This window comes from Aphelocoma coerulescens, chromosome 28 (genome assembly GCF_041296385.1).
Source record: "Aphelocoma coerulescens isolate FSJ_1873_10779 chromosome 28, UR_Acoe_1.0, whole genome shotgun sequence".
Classification (NCBI taxonomy): Eukaryota; Metazoa; Chordata; class Aves; order Passeriformes; family Corvidae; genus Aphelocoma; species Aphelocoma coerulescens.
In genome coordinates this window covers 4,077,465-4,099,653 of record NC_091041.1, presented here as the reverse complement: position 1 = coordinate 4,099,653, position 22,189 = coordinate 4,077,465, and the positions used below count along the sequence as shown (strand labels likewise).

The 22,189-nt window shown below is 40.9% G+C and overlaps 1 protein-coding gene across 3 annotated transcripts in view; it reads right to left on the bottom strand.

Moving 5' to 3' along the window:
* Positions 1-22,189, bottom strand: part of EPS15L1 (epidermal growth factor receptor pathway substrate 15 like 1) — a 49,290-nt gene that overhangs the window by 12,214 nt on the left and 14,887 nt on the right. For all 3 annotated transcript variants that reach the window (XM_068996901.1, XM_068996902.1, XM_068996903.1), the window contains 9 exons: positions 21,858-22,019; positions 20,251-20,448; positions 19,812-19,976; positions 17,764-17,890; positions 17,592-17,642; positions 17,062-17,198; positions 15,996-16,056; positions 15,542-15,624; positions 13,895-14,027 (listed from right to left, as the gene is read on the bottom strand). In XM_068996901.1, coding sequence (XP_068853002.1) covers positions 13,895-14,027; positions 15,542-15,624; positions 15,996-16,056; positions 17,062-17,198; positions 17,592-17,642; positions 17,764-17,890; positions 19,812-19,976; positions 20,251-20,448; positions 21,858-22,019 — 1,117 coding nt within the window. The remainder of the gene's footprint in view (positions 1-13,894; positions 14,028-15,541; positions 15,625-15,995; positions 16,057-17,061; positions 17,199-17,591; positions 17,643-17,763; positions 17,891-19,811; positions 19,977-20,250; positions 20,449-21,857; positions 22,020-22,189) is intronic.

Sequence of the window (22,189 nt, the reverse complement as noted above, 5' to 3'; positions counted from 1 at the left end):
CCGTGGCTCAGTACATGCTGCATCCTGGATAAGGTATGTGACATAGGTACACAGATCCCCATGGTGGAACCACCTGTGTGACTCCTAAAGAAAGGCAGATCAGGCCAGTGCTTTGTCCTTCATGGAAGGAAGTGACACAACATACAGGAAATTTTTCTCCTCACAAGCACGGACCCTCCCTCACCCCCACCTGCCTTTCCAGAGGCCACGTTCTGCTCTCTGGAATGGAGTGTTGCACTCCCATCCTGCCCATCCCCGTGGCCTTCAGATCTCAACACTGCCACAGCCATCCCATGCCAGGGGACACACAAACCTGGCAAGGGATGAGCAACTCAGCATGTTGTATGTAATTCTCCACATAAAAGAGCAAGTTATTTTAACTTGTTTTAAATTAGTCATAGAATCCCAAAATGGTTTGGGCTGGAATGTACCTTAAAGCTCATCCAGTTCTAACCCCCTGCCTTGGGCAGGGACATCTTCCACTAGACCAGGTTGCTCCAAGCTCCATCCAAACTGAGAATTAAAGTATCTGCATTTCCAATTTCTGGTCAAGGCAAAACAAGAGCCCTCTCCATTATTTCTCCTTCCTCTATTGCCAGTTACCAGCAAGGAAAATTCCCCCTCATACTTCACCCTGTATCACCCCAAACCAATTTCGATTGATGGAGGCAAAACTGACCCATTTTAAAGCTGCCCTTTTCTTAGGTTAAATCTTCTGCTAGCGAAACCACTTTGTGGAATTGGTGACTGTTAACACAAATGCTGGGTTTGCAACGTATTTGTTCAGCAAGCTTGGTTTTTCTGGGTGGCCCGTTTAAGGTTTTTGCACAAAGCCCCAGGTGGTTTTGAACCTGCACAGAGCATCGAGGTTTCTTGTGCTTCATCTTCACAAAAGATCACAAAGAATCACTTTGCTGTAGAGGAAATGCCACCCTGTAATGAGAGTTATTGCTAATGATACTGAAAGCTTGCATTTTACACCCTGAGTGCCATTTTCTTCAGATTTTTAGATGTTAAAGAATAGAATAGGGTGATAATTTTTCTATTTTGAAAAAATTTTTTAAAAGTGAGAAGGAAACCCTTATGCAATCAAGTTTATCTTTTGCAGAGCAATTTTAAGGGCAGCACCTACTCTAAATACACCAACCTCAGCACTCAAAAGAGTCCTCAATAAGCCCCTAGAATCACAGAACCTCCCAAGCTGGAAGAGATCCACGAGGACCATCCAAGTCCAAATCAGTCCTTTAGTACCCTTTGTACATAGCTTACAGTTTGCTTTATTCTGCCACACTCTGCAAACATGGTCTGAGAAGACCAAACATGGTCTTGGCAGAGTTTGTTTGGTTCAGTTAGATGTTAGAATTTACACATTTACTAGCCATAAATTAGTAATAAAAACACCAGAATTATCTTTCTGATGTCTTTGCTGACTTACAGCAAGTCTCCCACTTAAGTACACAGGGCTTTTTGTAGTCCTGTGTTTAGTGTGTCAAAAACGTGGGTATAGGATTTCTACAATGTAAAGCAAAAGTACCCAAACCACATTAAAAGGTTACCAGCTGTACTGAAGGACATTGGCAAAATTGTAATACTGCAAAATATAGTCATAACTGAGATTGCATTCATCTTCCATTTGCTGGAAAATGTTGTATTTTTACATGACTCTGCTCATCATTCTGAGGTATGGCAGGCAAACTGTTTTAACCCTTATTTGATTTTTCTGCTAATAGTTTCAGGGGAAAAAACTTCAGAAAAAAGCAAAACAGGTCCTATTCTGAAACCACAGCAGTTTCAGCAGTTACCCAAGTGGTGCACCCAAACCACACCGAGGACTCACTTCAGCAAAAAGAGATGATGAACAAAATGGTTTACCACAGCAAGTGCTGTTACTTAGAGTGAGCTCCACCCATACAAAGGGCTTATCTAATTTCATACCCCACAGCAAACTTGAGTTTGGAGGGCTGAGATCTGTATTTCAAAGCTAATACAACCTCACTGGTAGAATGCAAGCACAAAATTTGTCTTACTGAATTACAAGATATTGACAACAAAGTGAACCATTTAGAGTTGTCTCCATATTCTATGCTTCAATGCTGGGCCCAACTTTCTGCACAGAGGAGGATCTTGCTGAATGATGAGAAGCAGCATTTTTCCTGCCTTTGAAGCCTGGATGGACCAGGCTCATGGGCAAACAGGACAGAGTGGAAATGAAACAACTTTAAACTTTCACTAAACAAGGGCTCCTTTCCAGGAAACTTTCTAAACTGAAAAATATCCTTTAAGAAGTCAGAGTTGTGCTGCAGAGGATAAGGAGTCATAGGGTGAGTTAAGTCCATACCTGTGATTATACCTGAACATATAATCCCAGGGTTTCCACCTCTCCTGTCTTTCACGTGGCAGAAGAAGTGTCAGGTGCCTCCCAGCACATCTTTCTCTTGGCAGTTTACCAAATTTACACCTAATTCCCAACTTACTCAGCATGTTTTCCACCATCCCGTTCAGATTATCCAGCTCCTCCAGCGATGCAGCGTAAAACCTTCATAAACTGAACTTTACAAACTCACAGAAAAATTATTACTAGTTTTCAAACTGTGCCTGAAGGTCAGTTACATTAAACCCAATTTTCTATAGAATACCCAGAGGTCTTTGTCTTCAACAGGGGCTATTTCTGCCCTGTATTTCAAACTCAACTATTTGATGATAATGTTCTTTGCAAAAAATCACAACATGTTTTCAGTAACAGAAGGGAGAAGTTTTCCCATGCAAAATCCCCTCAGAACTGTTTTTGCTTAATATTTGCGAAGTTTGCACCTTGAGTTCACTGAAAACTTTTGCTTAAGAGAAATATTCTGACAATCTACAAACTTCTTGAAAGGTGAGAAATCGTTACATGTTCAGCCCAACAATCTGCTCTGAAACAGCTTCTGAACAACCTCTTTCAACCATCAGTACTGAGATATCTTTACTGTGAGAGGTCAGCATAAACAAGAGAATCAAAGCGTGAATGGAATTTTTAGCTTGTGGCCAGGCAGGTGCTCCACCCATGAGTCACTGATCCCACACAACAAGGGATGCCTGTGTTCTACTGCAACTGTCAGGTCTTCTAGAAGGCATGAAAAATAAAAACACTTTTCCTGTCAGTCACAACTCTGAGGCTGATTTTCTCACTCTTGGCTGCAGATGAGGGGAAAAAAATAAAGGTAAACAGGCACCATGGTACTTGTTAATAACTCTGGGTGCTTAAAAAGTTCTAAGGAAACAGGTGTGTGGTATCACGCAGAAGTAAACATCCCAACACTCCTGTGATCTCACAATGAGTAAAGAACAGAACTCTGTACGCCCTGCTCTAGACCAAATGATTGATCCCCACAACTTCAATGAATCTACATAATTTAGCGTTAAATCTAAATTAAATCAAGGGAATTATTTTACATTATTTTTTGCTGATTAACACAATCCTTTCTTTTGTTGCTAACTCCTGATGACATCCATTATACCTAACATGGCTTCTTTCTTTTAAAATTTATCTAACTGAATACATAGAGCAAATTTCTACATGGGGACACTGTACATGGTGCAAATCAAAAAACAAAAGTCCACAAAAACGTAATGTGTTTAAACACTTAAGTATTCACAAGGCATCACTTTCTTTCAAGAACTGAATTCAGTAAATGTACAAGACAAAGCATTCAGACTTTGGCTGCATTTTTAAGCAAGATACTGGACAAATTGTAAAATCTTAATTTTGATCTAGTGAGACACTGAAGACACATCTTAGGCAAACGAACTACTAAAACCCATTTATATGTCCGACTCAAAAAGTAGCAAAGAAAGATCTAAGCTTTCTTTACCTCACTGGAAAGTGTCAACATGAGGTCAATGTGCACTGACAGTGCTCTGGGGCTGCCTTAAAGATGAAAAATAAGTCTAAAATTGCAAAAACAGTCAAACCATAAAATGCCTTAAATTTAGAGAAGTGACACATACAAAAAAGAACTATATTTATCGTTGACATGAAGGAGGAGGAAGCATCAAACACAAAGGAAGGGAGCAGCAGAAGCTGCACAAACATTGCCTGCACTGCCCTGAGCTGGGCCAGCAGCTGGTTACACACAGAAGGAGCAAGAGGCTTCTGAAATGGTCCCAGGGGTACAAAAGACACCTCCAAAGAGTGAATCTAAAACTTTCAGTTGGACAATCCTGGTCCAGGGAAACCTGGAATATGTCTGCATATGTGTGATTATCTGGGTATCTACTCACTAAAGCTTTGAGGTCAAAGTGCCATCAGAACACGCTCCTTCAGGATCCCTCCATAACCATGAGCACTTGAGGGGGCCAATCTATCTGCAATTTTCCTTGCAAGCTCCCTGCACCACAGGAACAGAACAAAAAGATGTTCTGGGACTTGGCTGGTAATTCTTCTTGCACTTCTAGCTTCCCTGGGGCTGACAACAACCTTCTGCAACCACACTTCTAAGAATAGGCAAAGCATGGCCACCCCAAATTAGGGAATTAGTGTTTCTGTAGATGATTGATTACAGCATCCAGCGCAGCTGTAAGTTTTCAAATTGGTTCAATAAACACAATATTAAGATCCCAAAGACCTGTTAAGCTCTTAAACCCCTGCCCCTTTTTATTTTTTAAGCCACCAACAGGTTCAGATATCGTTTATCAACTAATTGGCAAGATGAAAGAATGGGAGTTGATCAGTCAGATTTTGCTTAAATCAGCCTTTTCTGTCTTTGTTGGTAGGACAACAAAGTACACCTAGCAGTCTTGCAATTAGTGATTTGGTGAAATACTGAACCCTAATACCTTGATTGATTAAATTCATTATCAGTAACACCATTACTATTATTTTGTAATAATTTCTAGTCACTCATATTAAACACTGTGCAGACCTTTGTGCTTGCACTGAGGTCTGGAGCTCCACAGGACCAGGCCTCTCTGAAGGATCAGAGTCATGCTTCCTCATCCATGGCAGGCTACTGTCACCTATATTTTTCCAATACTTTAACATTTCAAAACCATAAAAAGTAATAAAAACACCGTGAGAACAGAACTGAAGCCCTTCACTCAAAAAAGTTAACGCAGAGGTGTTAACCACTAACCTCTGAAATGCCAATATTCAGTTGCCATCATAGACCAGAGCTACAAAAAATAAATGGATCACAAAACAAAGCTGAAGTTTTTTGACAAACTCCCCATGTGCAGTCTGGAATAGTAATTTACCAATGTAAATTATTTTAATACCTGTATTAATAGCAGCTAAATAACTCCACTAATTTATTTCTTATATAGGATGAATCCAATATGTTATTCCTTTAAATTTACTCAGAGTGGTTGTGGACTGCTCATCCCTGGAACTGTTCAAGGCCAGTTTGGATGCAGTTTGAAACAACCTGGTCTAGTGGAAGGTGTTCCTGCCCAAGGCAGGGGTGGTTAGAAGTGGATGATCTTTAATGTCCCTTCCAACACGAATGAGTCTGAGATTCTATGATTCTATACATTCCAAGTTACATTGTATTTTTCTGCTATTTATATATTGGCACCCCAATGAAAAATCGAATTTTTTAAGTGCATTAAGCATTTAAGAAGTTCACTATTAATATAATACTCACTACCTCTATTAATCACTAATATACAATAACGTAATATAAATTATAACATTTACACAAGCTAAAAAAAGGTAGAGTGTTAAAGTAATTGCATTTGTTAAAGAATCATTGCAAGAAAGCAGCACACTGAAATTGAAAAGCGTATTTTCTTCCTGTGCTTTTAGGACTTTCATTCTTTCAAGGTTAAAAGGGTGAAAACCACTATATGCAAGCAATAAAAATTTAGAAGAGGTCAAATGTTTCACACTGCTCTGTGGTGAAGGTTCTTCCACTAATATCACAAAATCCCAGAATGGTTTGGGTGGGAAGGACCTTAAAGCCCATCCAGTGCCACCCCTGCCACGGGCAGGGACACCTTCCACAATCCCAGGGTGCTCCAACCTGGCCTTGGACACTGCCAGGGATGGGGCAGCCACAGCTTCTCTGGGCAGCCTGTGCCAGGGCCTCACCACCCTCACAGGGAAGAATTTCTTTCCAACATCCCATCTAACTCTACCCTCTGTCAGTGTGACACCATTCCCCCTTGTCCTGTCACTCCAGACTCTTGTAAATAGTCTCTTTCCATCTTTCCTGTGGGCTCCCTTCAGGTACTGGAGTGCCACAGTTAGGTCACCCCAAAGATTTTCTTTTTCAGGTTGAACAATCCCAATTCTCTCAGCCTTTCCTCATAGCAGAGCTGCTCCATCCCTCTGATCATCTTTGTGCTTTGCACAGACTCGCTCCAACAGGTTCATGTCCCACCTCTGCTGGGCACCCAAGAGGTGATACTTTTTTGGTCCTTGAGCTTGAGGACTCATCACAAAAGCTCTTCTTCCTGAGAGTCTCGACCACTACGTCTTGGGTGATTCTGAATGATTCAAGCATCCTCCACTGCTCCTCAGTAAACGCTGCCTGCCCACTATGCTCAAGTTTCTTTCTAAATACTTCTCTTAACTTGGAATCATGTTTCTGCAGCAAGGTGAGAGTGCTGCCAATGCAAGTCATGGAAACACAGAGGGTGCCAGTTCGGATGCTTTAAGGTGACTTTTGCATGAGAAGCCATTTTGAACCTACTGCCAGTTCTAGGGTTCTCCATGCATCTGGAAATTTGGGTACTTCATCCATCACTCCTGGAATCAGGATTAAGGCAGAATCACATTCACCCAAGAACTTGTTGATGGCAAAAAGTCTCTGAGCTTCTCTGGCAACCATGCGCCCCTGGACCATCATTAGTTGAGCAGGGCCAGTAACATTTGTTTGGAGGATGCCAATTAGTACCTGGTGACACTATATCCCCTCATTTTAGTACCATGCAGGAATACTGAGTGGTGGATAAGGAGCATGGGTCACTGAATGCACCAGCAGCCTTAAAGGCATTAAACCATCTCTCTGGCATTTGGCTGTGTGAGTTAACTCTCCCATTCCTAAGGAGGCCTACAGGAATACTCAGTGGTAAAACCCAAGACAATGCAAAGCATCATTGGGAACTGATTGTATCCTACAACTTGGTGTGCCTTGTCCCATTGGAAGCCAGGTCACACACTCCTGTTGTGGTGCTATCTTTATGGGGGAAGGAACTCTTGTGTCTGAAAGGGCCCACAAAAGGCAGAAACAGCATCACACAGTTCAATGCCTGTGTCTGCTCCTCACATCCTTAATGCACAGCATCAGTAAGGCAGGGCACTACCTTCTGTACTAGGAGGGGTCAAGTGTTGCTCATCCTACCTAGGATATAGAGTTGCTTCCTTCAGGAACTCAAGGGCCTGACTAGGAGTCCAGAGCATAGAGAGTAATGTGTCAGATGCTTGTCAGTAGTGGTTAATCTCACTGGTTAACAGCGCTGCTATAACCGCAATGTGGAATGCATGGGGCTGCACTGAAAGGAAGTGGTAAGGGTGGGGCATAAGCACTAGGTCCCACGATCAAAGCACTAGAGCATTTTACTTATAACCCAATCACTGACACCCACACAGCAACTTCCTGTACTTTAAAAAAAAAAAAGAAAAAGAAAAAGAAAAAAAATCTGTTTCTCTTGTTCTGTAATCAACAACTTTTACCTAGAAACTAGTTAGCAGCGAACTCTGACTGATTTCAATCTGCAGCTCACAGCAGAAAACATAATTTTTAATCTGTGAGAACTTACAAGAGCCATTTTAACTGACAGGTTTCAGTCTACCAGTTCTTTCAGACTATTTTATCGTTAATTACACACAAGTCCCATAAACCCTGAGAAGCTGCGTAAGAAATATAAAGTGACCAGAAGTCTGGTAGTGCTAAACACCACAGGCAGTCCTCTGCCAGAAAATAAAATGTACTTATAAATCTGCAAAACTCAGCTATACTTTAGGGGAGTTTGAGAAAATAATGTGCAGTGGAATGTAGATCCTTGCCACAGGGCACCTTTGTTTAAGAATGTTGAGATACTTTACTATTATTTGCTTTCTGTTTATCACAGCTCATTACACAAAGCACTGGAATTTCTTTGGTGCTTTTTGAGCATCATTCAAGATATAACCAATAAATACACAAAACATTCCACTCCTCTCCAAAGAAACCTGCAAGTTCTCCAGTAGCACCTGGTGAACATCAAATTACTCCAGCCAAGTCCTAGGAAAGCCCTACGAAACCTAATGTCCATTAAGAACTTCATGGATATGAATACCTTCCTGAAGAAAAATAACATGCATGCACTCTCTTGGGGATTTTCATTAGAAGAGTCTTGTCAGAAGAGCTAAAGAACATTTCTTGGCTGATCTTCGTCAACCTAAAGAGAATCTTAAACCATGTATGGGACAGAGATGGTGATTTTCCCAATCTTTTCATGAAACAGTGGAGTGGGTTGAACTGTAAGAAACTGTAATATCACAAACTGTTTGTCTCTTTAATCCATTTGAAGTACATGGGGGGATGGAGAATTCACATGTGGCCCGTGAAGATTGCAAAGAGTGCCTATGCCAGGCTATAGAGAAGCAGTGAGAGGCTTTTAGAGACTTGTGGCGAAGAAAAGCCTTTGTGTGCAGGCCAAAATAACTTATCCTTAAAAAGATTAATAACCCCATGTGATGGCCCATGGTTTGCAGTGTGAAGGAACTGTGAGATTTTTCATGGAAGAGATGTTTTACACCACAGCAGATTGTTTCTTTCCGGGCGGGTCTGCTGGTGGTGGCACTTTGGGAACCACGTGATGCAGAAGAAAACCCTTTTTCCTTAAGCAAAAGAAAGAGACTTTTCAAGAACTGCAACACTTGACCAAAATCCCAAGTTCTGTTACCCTTTGTGCGAACTGAGTAAAAGGAGGGAGGGGCTGGAAGAGAGGGGAGGTTTGCTTTAATTTTCTTCTTCTTTATTTTTACTTTTAATTCTGTCAGTAATAAACTTTTTCTTTGTACAGCAACTGTTTAAGTTTGAACCTGTTTTGCCTCGCAGCTCTCTAGTTTTCCTCAATATTTTCTTATTTTCCCCTTACGAAAATAACAGATTTCGTGTGCTTGACACTCAGCTGCATTCAAACCACGACAAACAGCACGTTGGAGCTTTGAGGTACACTGGTATCTAGGTTTGCTGCTTCTGGAGCACCTTCTCCTTGCTATTCTCTATTGGGATTCACTGAGTTATTAACCTTCCTCCAATTCTCTTTAAAGATTCTGCACTTAACCTCTGAATAGTTATACTGAAAAAACCCTCAATAGAGCATTTCACCACAGAAACAAACACGAGATTTCTCTTGGACCAAGCAAGGATCAGATTAGGACTTTGAAACGTCTAAAAGATCTTGACAGACTGGTCAAAAATAGAGTAAGAAAGAAGGAAATTATTTATGATGAACAAAACAAGTATAAGGCTGAGATTCTACCCAAGATACAACCCTAATTAAATAATCTCATGGTTGTTATATCCTCTCTTAATCTCAGTATTCAAGAAGGGAAAGATCTGGATCTGAAAGGTGCCCAATCCACGTCACACAATAAGGGTTTGCCTATCCCTGCCTGATATTACCAACCAGAGAGAGTTGTGAACTGAACTATCTGCTAATACACTCAGATCACAGCTGCTCCTCAATGTTCCAGCTGTGAAAAAACCCAAACACTAACTAAAAACAAACAAACCAACCAAAACAACCAACCCATTTTCACTTTACAAGCAGCCAGCAAAGAGGTCAGGATGTGTAGGACCAGACCTGATGACCTACTGCAATCCTGCTGCTGACAACCCTGGCAGACACAGACGAGTTTCTCTAAATGCTGTGTGAAGACTGTGTCCAGAGCCTGGACATGAGAGCAGCTCCCCTGAACCACAAACTCCTTTTAAAGGTCTTTCCAGGTACATCTGAAGGCCTTTTGCTCTGACCATCACTAGATGGTAAACAGAGGTTGTGTCCAAAAGGCTCCGTTTCAGGACCCAGTGCTCTACAACTTCCTCCTGAAGGACTTGGATGTGGGACTGGAAGGCAGACTAAGTAAGTTTGGTGATGACACACAGCTGGGAGGAGCTGTTGACTCCCTTGAAGGCAGAGATGTGCTGCAGAGAGATCTTGACAAAGGAAAGGGCTGGCCAATCCCCAACTTAACACGTCAAGCGCCGATCCTGCCCCTGTGCCAGGGCAGCCCCGGATGCATGGACAGACTGGGGAACGAGAGGCTGCGGAGCTGGGGGTCCTTGGCTGGCAGCAAGTTGGATATGAGCCACCAGTGTACCCTTGCAGCCCTCAGTGTCACCACGTCCTGGAGGGCACCAGGCCCAGCATCACCAGCCAGGCAAGGGAGGGCATTCTCCTGCTCTGCTCTGCACTGTGGTGGCCACACCTTGAGTGCTGGGGACACTCTGGGCACCACAAGATCAGAAGGATCTAAAGCTGCTGGAGAGTGTCTAAAGGAGGGACACAGAGCTGGGGAAGGGTCTGAGGAGCGGCTGAGGGCACTTGGCTCGTTCAGCTGGAGCAGAGGAGACTGAGGGGAGGCTCCTGGGGGCTGCAGCTCCTCCCGAGGGGAGGCGGAGGGGCAGGGGCTGAGCTCTGCTCTGGGACAGGGACAGGAGCCCAGGGAACGGCTGGAGCTGGGTCAGGGGGTTGGGATGGTTGTCAGGAAAAGGTTCTTTCCCCAGAGGGTGGTGGGGCACTGAACAGGCTCCCCAGGGCAGGGGTCACAGCCCAAAGGCTGCCAGAGCTCAAGAAGTGCTTGGGCAATGCTTTCAGACAGAGGGTGAGATTGCTGGGGTGTCCTGTGCAGGGCCAGGAGTTTGCCTCCATGAGCCTTGTGGGTCCCTTCCAGCTCAGGACATGCCATGATTTTAAGTGTTTCCCTGATCCTGTGCTCAGCTCCAAGGGTTTGCTCTGCCTTTGTTTTCATGAAGGAATGAGACTTGATGCCGAACTCCTCATTCATCTGGACAAACCAGAGACCCATGGGCAAGGTGAGAACTGTGGCACACTTTGGTCCAGGACATCGTGCAATCCCTCAGTGGATTATCAGACAATGTTTGCATGTCACACACAAAAGCTTCGCGTACACAAAAGCATCAAATCAGGAATAATCAGGAACAATCCCTGGTGGATCCTGTTTAGTTTCCACTATCAAATTCCTGGGAAATCAGACAGTTTCCAGTGCTCTGCAGAAGTATTTCTATTTTCTACTTGACAGCAGAGGTTTGAGGATGAGTAAAGTTTTCTTTTATAGCTTTTTGCACCTGCCTACCAAAATGCAAACAAACCACAAAAGTGCTTTTCAATATTAAAAATTGCACGCCCCCCCCCCCCCCCAAGAACAGTTTTACTAAAAAGAGTATGAGGATGGAACAGAAAGGCAAATGACAGGTTTGTCTGGTAATAACTAGCATTTATTCATCCATCAGCAAGATCTTTATCACCTACTTGTTTTTTAATTAAACAGACCAATAAGAAAGGTAAGAAACAACGGAAGTTTCTTGTCTGTTGTTTGTTTGCTGAGCCCATTCTAACACACATTTTATGGCTCTATCTCTTGCTACAATCGCACTATATTACTATATAATTTCTCATGCTTAAAGTAACCACTGAAGATTGCCTTAGTTGTGGAAGGAAGGGAGGAGTAGAACTGCATAAGCACACGAGGCTCATTTGCTTTAAAAAAAACCCTGTTGTTTCCTCCTTAGTCTATTTTATCATAACAAGATTTGCTTTTGGTAGAGCAGCGGAACCTCACAAATATTGTATCTCCCTAGAAAGGGGGAAGAGACACACTTAAACCATTTTTAACCAACTGATTAAAGGTTGAGTGCACATGGCTAAATTAAAAATATATTAATAAAGCTGAATATTCACCAAATTCCTCGATATGTACAAAAGAGGGAATGAGGACACAGAAATCCAAAATCCCTCATGTAGGTAAGTCAGTACTCACCTTTGCTGCTACTATTACACTGCATTTGCTAAGAGTAATCATGTTTCTAACAAGGAACAGAGAGAAACCACACACAAGAGATAACATGGGTATATTTAGTATTTGTTTGAATCATCCAACTTCACACAGGCCCTGTTAACACTAAAATATTTCATGTAGACCTTTTTTTGAAAGATGGCCACTTGCATTCTTCCCTTGAAAACCAAATTAAGAAAAATAACATAATTCACAATGTCAGATGAGATTCCCTTCAGCTTTTCTATTTCTCCTTTTATTCATGTCTGCCCTAGTGTTTGATATTTGTCAACATGACATATTATGTGGGGTTTTTTTTTTAATTACTGAAAGTCTTTAGTACCTCAGTAGTAGAAAATACACAAAGCAAGCATGGAATGAACTGCTTCAAGGGCTGTTCCACAATCCTGGAGCATTTCCTGACAAGTTTGCATCAATACTCACCTACAGAACCCTCATCTGTTGCTTTCAGGGTTTTAGGGTGCACCATCATCTCTTAAGCAATGAAATCACAGCAACAGAACAAACTAATGCTGCTGCAATGGTCTGCTGGTAAGTCCACTGTGTGCAATGGTATCTGTCATACCTTGGATCAATTTATGGGATATAATGACATTAAGGACACCTTGGTAATAGAAAGCACTTTTCACATCATCCAAGGAGTCCATTCTAGAATAACTGGTTTGCAAAACCAGCCAGATCAACAATACCCATCACAAACAGGCTGCATGCTCTGCTCCAAAATGCACCAACAGAAAGGCAGAGAATCCACACACTGAGGGAGACATTAATCATGGATCTGTTCTCTTTGTACGATGCTTCCTAATACTGTCTGTGGATGTATATACTATAAAGATATTAGATGTATCTTTATAGATACTAGATACATACTGTAAGCATACTAGATGTTGATCCATGTGTTTAGTGCAAAATTCTGTGCCTATCCATAAGCAGAATCCAGCTTTTGTTGGTTTTTGAGGCCAACTGAAAGTTCCCTCTTAATATCAACTGAACTCTACCACAGTTGTTAAAAGGAGACTTGAAACTACATGCCTTCAGTTCTTTAAACAGTTTCACTGGTAGCTGAGGATCTTGAAAACAACTCCAGGGAGGGCAGAAGTTGAAGCTCCACTAAGAGAGATCTTATTTTCAATTCATGAGATTTATGTATCTCCCAGATTTTCATAAATAAGGGACTTGAAGCAGGAGCAAAGCCATATACATGTATATTCAGGAAGTGTTTTCTGTTTAATTCACGCAGTGATGTGCAAATGCAAGAATCATCCTACCTGGACAGGCAGATCAGGACAGGTCTGTCTAACCCTGTACCCTGTTCTTGTTAGTATCTCGTGGCAGATGCCTCAGGAAGAACATACAAACAAGATAAAGATGCAGCCATAGTCAGACTGCCTTGCTACTCAGCTAACAAAGCAGCTAGAGCCAGTATTTTGGCTTTTGGGACACCCTGTTGCCCCTGTTTCTTCTGAGAACTATCTAGAGGTTTTTTTAAGACCATTCAAACTTTTTTGCATTCACCATATTCTCTGGTAAACATAGAAATAAATCCTAAATTTAGATTACCATATAAAAACAAACCTCTTTATTTAAGGTGCCATTTCCTAATCCTACCTGTTGTCTACTTAGAAAATATAGGGTTTTTTCCCGTTTTTTCCTGCCACATGTGATTTTACAGATCTGTCATAGCACTCTCTCATCATCTGTTTTCCAGTCTGAAGAGTTCCAGTCTGGTTTACTGAAAACTTTGTCAATTTACTGGTAACTTCATATCTTCCTCCATGGTTGAAATAGTAAAAACAAGATAAATAGTAGGCTGACAACTTGTTCTTATATCCAGTAATACACTGTAAATTGGAAGAAGTAGATTTTAAAAGAAGAAAACCTCCTTACCACTGGGTGGCTTGGGTCGTGGAGGGACATTTTTCTTTGGCGGCAATGCTGGTGTGTCTGATTTGCTTTTGAAAGGGTCATCTGCAAATCCCACCCCTCCAAAAGAGGGGGCAAAGGGGTCTGAAGCTACTGACTACACGAGAAGAAAAGAAAAGAGAAGGGATGTAAGCACACTGTAGAATACCTGTGGTTTCATCAAGCTACAGGTTAACTCAAGTAAAACCATTAACTTCAAAACCTGAGGGCAGATGGAGAGAGTTGTCAGTGGTGTGAGAGGCTAATGCCCAATGACAGCAGCGCTAAGATTCCATTAACATTCAAAAGAACTTACTCTCTTAATCATTTAAGTACTTCTAGAACTGTCAGTCCTAGCAAAAAGCTGATGAGAAAATAAAAGGAAGCAAAACTCTACTTTTTACTATTTGGCAATGAACAGTCATACCACAGCCTGACCTTCCCTCTGATCAACAGAACCATGACAGAACCTGGAAAACCATGGCACACTGCAGAACGGACAACTTCATTCTAAGCTTTTCTGAAGTTACACACAGGTATTTGACTTTTTAGCAGAACCTCAGGGAATATCCAAAAGCGTGGGTTTAATGCTTCCTGTATTCAGATGGCTTTTCTAAAGGGCTCTCCTATTGATTCAAGAAGCCCACAAGTATTCTGCCATGCAAGGAAATTTATCACTGTGAAATGAAGAAAGAGGAATTCTGTGAGCAAAGGTAAAAGTCGCAGTCAAACCTTTGCTAAAATTTCTACCTCAAGCCAGCCACGTCTATTGGTAAAGGCTGTTGCCATCTAGTGGAGAGCTAAAACCCTCCCCAAAATAGTAAGAAAAGTTAGGGGAGAAAAAAAACAAACCATCAAGAAATGTAATTATCAAAGTGAAAAGATAACCTATCTTATTTTTAACATTTACTCTACAGTGTTCAAGCATTACTGTAGAACTAATGTAAGGAGTTGGGCACTGATGTTAACTGTAAATTCCAAACTCCACCTCAGGAAAGTAACAGCAGACCAAGACCTTTACAATTATCCAGTTTTTTCATGTGTGTCCTGAACCTTTTTCTTCATCTGCTATTTAAAATGAACAGAAATTACACATCTAAAACATGGGAGAGACTGATTGACTGTTAAGAGTGGAGTGGGTTTACAGTAAGGTTAGTTTACGTAAATTTAGCAGTGAGGTGTTTCGTTAATGGTTGGACTCGCTCTTAAAGGCCTCATCCAACCTTAATGATTTTATGGTAAGCTCAGAAACAAGTCAGAATACTTACTATGAAGTAACCAAGAAGCAAATTCCAGGACATACAGGAAGGCTGGACACTGAAATATATTAATATCTGCAACAACTATCTCTTCTCACGAGTTAACACTACAAGTTAGTTTCTTTTCCTGATCTGGTATTTGAAAGTATTTGTGAGAAGTTTATTTATCCCTACTGAATCTAACAGTCTTAATAAGATTTTGCCATATCTGACACGGTTGGAAAATTCTTTGCTACGTAATTGGTGAGGCTGATAGGAAAAAAATGAACAAAACCAGTTTGTCAGCTGAAAAGTTACAATCGCATCACGCCCTTTGAAAAAGCATCTGTACATACATTTTTTAAAGGACAGCTGCTTTCCTTTTAACCTTTACCTTTGACATCTGACTGAAGTCTGCAAATCCCTCACCACCACTGAAAGCACCACTTCCAAATGGATCCAGTGTTCCAAATGGATCTGGAACAGACACGGGGGGAAAAAACGTTATTTTGAGTAATACTTAAGAATTACAAAGAATGCTTGGTGGTGCCAATGAAGCACAAAACTAGGCAGGTGATTAAAAGACACCTGCATTTTGACCTGCCATGAGATGTTAAAAGAGAACTCCACAAAACAATAGGTTTCCTACCAGTTGTTTGGAGGGAAAATACAAGAAGAAAAAAATGGCATATATAGTGCCACAGACAGTCTTCATGAACTGGAACAAGACCATGATGCTTTTTGCCAACAGTTCACAAGACTCTTTATTCTTAACTCTTATATTTGATTCTTCTTTCATAAAAAGATACCTCCTTATATATCTTCATGTGAAAATGTTTACTTCTTACCTGGACCTTTCGAAGAGATACTGGAAGACGTAAAAGGATCAGTGCTTTCAAAAGGGTCAGGCTAAATAAGAACAGATATGCATAATTATTTTGCTGCTGGACTGTGCACTTAGCTTTTTATGCCTATCAAAATCTCTTGCTTTAAGACAAATTATTTCCGATTTCAGACCACTCTATTCAGTGGACAGAGTAGGATAAAATCAACCAACTGTATGAAATTTACATTATTAGTGCATTTAGGTACCTACAAGTGAGAAGAGCATCCCACTGAAATACAAGCAACATTAGTTACCAGGACAACATATGAAAATACACCCAGAAGTGTTTAGTCTTTAAGCAACAGAGACTGAATATTTGGGTCATGCATTTATATTATTATTAATTCACAGAGTCTGTATATTGCTTCTTTTTAAAAAGATGGTATTTACAGTTGCTCTTCAGTTTGACAAGTCTGCTTTTATTTAAGTACAATCCTATACTGCAAGACAAACTAAGTTCCCACCGACTGAAACTGGTCTTGGGTGGCAAACTCTCAATGAACTGCATAAGAGTGAGGAAAACACTAATAAAAACAAACCCAAAACATTCATCCTCCCCCCCAAAGAAGCACACACATGTACATCAGAACAGCTTAGAACTGTGACTACGGATCGAACAAGCGCGTTCTGCACAGGCTCCCCCTGTGCTGGCTCCAGCGTGTGCTGAGGGCTCAGGAATCCTTTAGCCAGAGCAGTTCCTCCTTCTCATTCACTGTGTGACTGCACAAATCTATGGGATGGAGGGAATGGTGGGAATGAGTGGCTGCTGCTGGTTTGAAATTCCCAACAGAGAGAAAAAATATCCACCTAACAGTACCTTCATGGTGAATGTACCTCATTATCATGGAACCAGAGAGAACACTGCAGACTGCCTTAACAATCCATACTTACATTTTAAGAATACAATTAATTATATTTCATCAGTTAGGAAAAAAGTATTTTGTGTTATTTCACTCCTTTTAGCTTACAGACAATAAGCCTGTCAAGAGTAAAGAAATCTATTAAGTGTAGATTTAAAAATTACTGACCTTTGAGGGTAAAGTGGGGGTTTTTGTGAATGGATCTGAGGTAAACGGGTCGCTCTTCACCTGTTTCTTGAAGAAATCCTCAGGGGCAGAACTACGAAATGGGTCACTTTCCTTAAAGGGATCTCCTCCAAAGGGATCTAGAAGGAGCATGAAAAGGTAAGTAGAATGTAGCACTAGTGCAGCTATAAACATGCTATATTTGAACTCACACTCACTGCTGTAATTTTTCCTACACAAACACACAGTGTTTTGGTAAATCCGATAAACTTCCAGAGACCTCTCTACAGAGGGTATTTACTAAGTTTGAGCAAGTACATGTTTATATGAAGCTTTCAGACTTAATAGTTACACACTTCTCATTAAACATATTGATTCTGAATGCACATCCTGTCAGGTTTCTATGTTCCCACACACAAACCAAAAATCTGAAGCTGGGGAAACCTTTATGCTTTCTCTGTGTTTGTAAATCTTTGTGTTTGGCTACGAATCGTTTATACCACATCTGTCCTGTCATTAAAAAGGGCTATTACCTGCTGGAGCAGGTGGTTGTTCTGCAAAAGGATCATGCTGGAATGGGTCACCTATCCAGAAGAGAAAAATAATTTGTTTTATCTACTATTTAGCAGGATGATAAAAGCTTGTGAAAATATAATTTACTCAAGAATTGGTCTTCAAGGTCTTAGGTAAGCACTTGTCACTTACTGCCTTTGAAGGGGTCTGCTCCCTTAAATGGATCAGATTTGAAAGGATCTTCTGACTGGAATGGGTCTGTATGCAATTCTTGTGTATTATTGGTAAACATCAAGGCTTTATTCTTAAATGGATCATCCTAAAAATTAAGAGGAGAAACATCACAGCAGCTGGTCATGATAAAAATGCTCAGTTACATATTTAGCAGAAATTGCATGCTATTCTTGGTTCCTGTTTAACAATCTTAAAAATGACTTTCTAAAGAACTTTCTCAATATGTGACTTCTAAGTAGAAGTAATTACAGAGCAGACGGGAATGTGTACCCCAAGGCCACACAGAACATCAAAAGATAACAGTACATATAGCAATTAAATGTTAAACTGTTGCCTGTATTAATACATTCAAATCTCAAATAACAAAAGCAAGCCAACCTCAAACATCACACTACTAAAAAATTCTTCCCCCCCCATTAACAGCTCAGCTTCAGGTAAGACACTTACTTAAAAGGAAAGGATACATAAATAATCTGTGGACTAGAAATACAACAAATTACTACTGAGTAGTCAAATACTAGATTGCTTCCTTTTAACTCAGCTTTGAGTTTAAAGCTCCAAATACTGATTTCCCATGATAAAGCACTTCACGCAGGAAGAGTCACCCCAACATTTTGATGACAAGGTTTCTCAGCAGAGGCCAAATCTAAGTTTGTCAAGTTGCAGAAAATACCCTGCATGAACAAGCAGCAAACTGAAGTTATGAAACCTCTTCATGACATTCATTTGCATGATACCCCTGGCTTGGGTCTGCTTGGGAGGTCTCCGATGGAAGCCCAGCACAGACAGCACCTGCACAGCAGAACTCCAGGGGCAATGAGAGCCGTGCCAGACCAGAGTAAGGAATAGCCACAGACAGCTCCCACTTACACTGCCCCCAACACCAGAAAGAGACAGGATTTCTTTCGTCCCTTCACAAGATGCAAATGAGAACATCTTAATTAATACTTCTCAGAACAGGGGGAGGGAGGTGGGGAGAGAAGGAAGAGGAAGGAAGAATTGAGAAACAGGAAAGTGGCACAATGGTTTAAAAAAATTGCTATGAACATAGACTGCTGTTTTCTGCCAGTAAGTGGCTCCTAGGTTTTGCAAGTAAGCAAAACATCTGGAAGATTTCACTGGAAATTAAATATATTCATGCAAGCCATGCAAGCACAGAAACTAAGCACTAAAGTGTTCTAAGACCTTTAAGTCCATGTTTCTCAATGTACTGTTCTTTTTTATCTACACTTTTCTTCTTTCGAGCAGTTTGTTTTTACAGAGCAAGTGTAAAGTATGGCATTAAAGGCAGCAATGCCTGGTCAATATTTACTGACACATTATCTATTTAACTTCATACTAAACCCATAGCAAATACTGTGCTTACAAGGGTAAGCATGGTTCCATAATGATGAAGGGCCACAGACATGCAAGCAGAACCAAGCAAGTATGCAACTTTTATCTTGCCTTAAGACAAGAAATAGGCTTAAAAAAAAAAAAATTCTTGTGATTTAGAGGATTATTTAATACCCAAATCAGCAATAGATACCCAAAAGAAATTGACTCAAAAAATGTTTAAGAACTTGAAAGATTTTATGATTTGGGAAAAAATGCTGATTAAATAAAAACTTAATAAATGAGAAAGATGATGCTGGAATTATTTAAGCAAAAGAGAAACATCCTTTTGGAAAGGGAACATGTTTTTTTACTGAGATATGTAATAAATACAGCTCACTGTAAAGCAGAAATTTGTAGAGCTTCTTTCAGAAATAAGAAGGAAATACATGATCAAGGGAATTTACAGCAAGAGAAGGTTTTGCCTTAGTAAACTGGACAGCATGCAAGAAAACACAAAACACTTGAACTGGAAATAAAGCCCCACCTCTGTCCTGAGACTGAACGTGTGACAGGTTACAAATCCACAAGACCAACGAGCCAACTACCAACTAAACAACTATTTCAGATTAGGTGCAAGTCAGAAGCTTAATTAGTGTAAAATATACTGAACAACAGTATTTTGTTTTTACCATAGCTCCATAATTGCTTCTTTCTGTCTGCCCAAGGCCTTCACTCATGTCTGCTAAATTTGTCAGACTCCCACCATGAATCCCATTGAGAGCTTCATTGTACTCTTCAATACTCTTATTCACTTCCTGATGGTTCTCTTGCAGCTGAGAGAGTTTACTTCTTGCCTGAGAAGGAAAAATGTTTTAGCATGTTACACACTCAACAACACCATCATTCTTACAGTCTCCTTAAAACAGTGGTGCCAGACAGCTGCACTTCATCCCCACCAGAACGGAATGCTTCCTGACTCAAACTGGGAATTAACCTAACCAAACACCTGTCAAAAAAGGCTTATTTCATGAACCAGGACTTTTTTTCTCCTCTGAAAAATAATTCTTCTAGGCAATGTTCAACTCAGCATTTCAAGAAGCAAAAAATTGTATGAAGTACAGTGAATACCTGGTTTATTTCTTCCTGGGTTGATTTTAAAGATTTGATTATTGTTTCAAGCTGCACTTTTCCAGCCTGGATGCTCTGCTCTAGCTGAGTCTCTTCTTGCTGGAGGCGGTTCAGCTCTGCTTTTGCTCTATTAAGGTCATCCTCCTGTAACTTTAAATCTGATTCCTGAGACTGAATCTGCATTTTTAGTGATGAAATCTGAAACAACACAGTAGAAAAATCAGAGTGAAATTTGGAATAAATGGGACTTGTTAAAGTGCGAATTTATAATAGAAAGTGGTAAACCAACCTATCAACTACTAAGGAAAATATTTAGAACTTAATATGAACAAATGCATGCTGCTTCTGCTACAATCCTTGATAAAAGCACACTCAATAAAACCAAGAAATACTATTTTAAATCAGAGAAGTACCCCACTAATTAAAAAGGTAATCAAAAGCTGTTTCCTGGCTGTTCACCTTCAGAACTCGGTTCCACTCAGAACTTGGTTCCATTCAAACATTTATCAAGTAGTTTAAAGTGCATTTTTAACTCCAGTAAGAGTTAAAAATTACAGAGTTGTGGATAACCTTCCTTATACACTTTCTTACCTGACTTCCTTACACAGTAAGTTTCTACCTCAAGGTAACATCCTATTTCCATTAGCAATTGTATCAACCTGAAAACTCAATACTGATGACATTCAGAGTGATCAAAACCAGAACCACTGCCATGGACCATCTCATGGGTTAGGACTACTGATTTTCAACTGCTGTATTAGGCTGAATAAACGTTTCATATATTCTCAGAACAGCAACAATTCCTGTAGAAAGGGACCCCTGGAGATCATCGGGGTTCAACCTTTCATTTATGACCATTATGAAAGGTATTTAGGACAGCAGAATCCTTTCTTGGACCTCTGTATCTGTGTGGAAATGAAAAGAAAGAAGGAAAGGAAGGGGGAAAGGAAGGGGGAAAGGAAGGGGGAAAGGAAGGGGGAAAGGAAGGGGGAAAGGAAGGGGGAAAGGAAGGGGGAAAGGAAGGGGAAGGAAGGGGAAGGAAGGGGAAGGAAGGGGAAGGAAGGGGAAGGAAGGGGAAGGAAGGGGAAGGAAGGGGAAGGAAGGGGAAGGAAGGGGAAGGAAGGGAAAGGAAGGGGAAGGAAGGGGAAGGAAGGGGAAGGAAGGGGAAGGAAGGGAAAGGAAGGGAGGGAGGGAGGGAGGGAGGGAGGGAGGAAGGAAGGAAGGAAGGAAGGAAGGAAGGAAGGAAGGAAGGAAGGAAGGAAGGAAGGAAGGAAGGAAGGAAGGAAGGAAGGAAGGAAGGAAGGAAGGAAGGAAGGAAGGAAGGAAGGAAGGAAGGAAGGAAGGAAGGAAGGAAGGAAGGAAGGAAGGAAGGAAGGAAGGAAGGAAGGAAGGAAGGAAGGAAGGAAGGAAGGAAGGAAGGAAGGAAGGAAGGAAGGAAGGAAGGAAGGAAGGAAATAAGAAAATAAGGAAATAAGAAAATAAGAAAATAAGAAAATAAGAAAATAAGAAAATAAGAAAGAAAGAAAGCTTATTCATTAAATAAATAGACTTTCCCTCAACAGAAGACGTAACACTCCTGAGCACATCCAGTATTAACACACACTCACCACCTGTGTTTCTTCCTGGCATTTCTGCCTTACGTCATTCAGCATATCCTTCAGTTTGGCTTTCTGCTGGTCCATCTCGTCCAGGCGGTCTTGGGCATCTTGTTTTTGAGCCTCCAGCTCTTGCAAGTTACTTGTTTCCCTGTCTAAATCATTTTGCAGTTCCTGAAGAAAATTCCACAGTTTGGAACTCACATTTAGCTGCTGTCTTAAGGAAGGATCAGCCACAGACAAAGAACGTAGCAAAATTCAGAAGATTTTCTAGATCACATAGGCTACACCCTGCACTGGCCTGTTTTGTTTCTGCAGGAACTTGTATAAGACATCAGGAAATA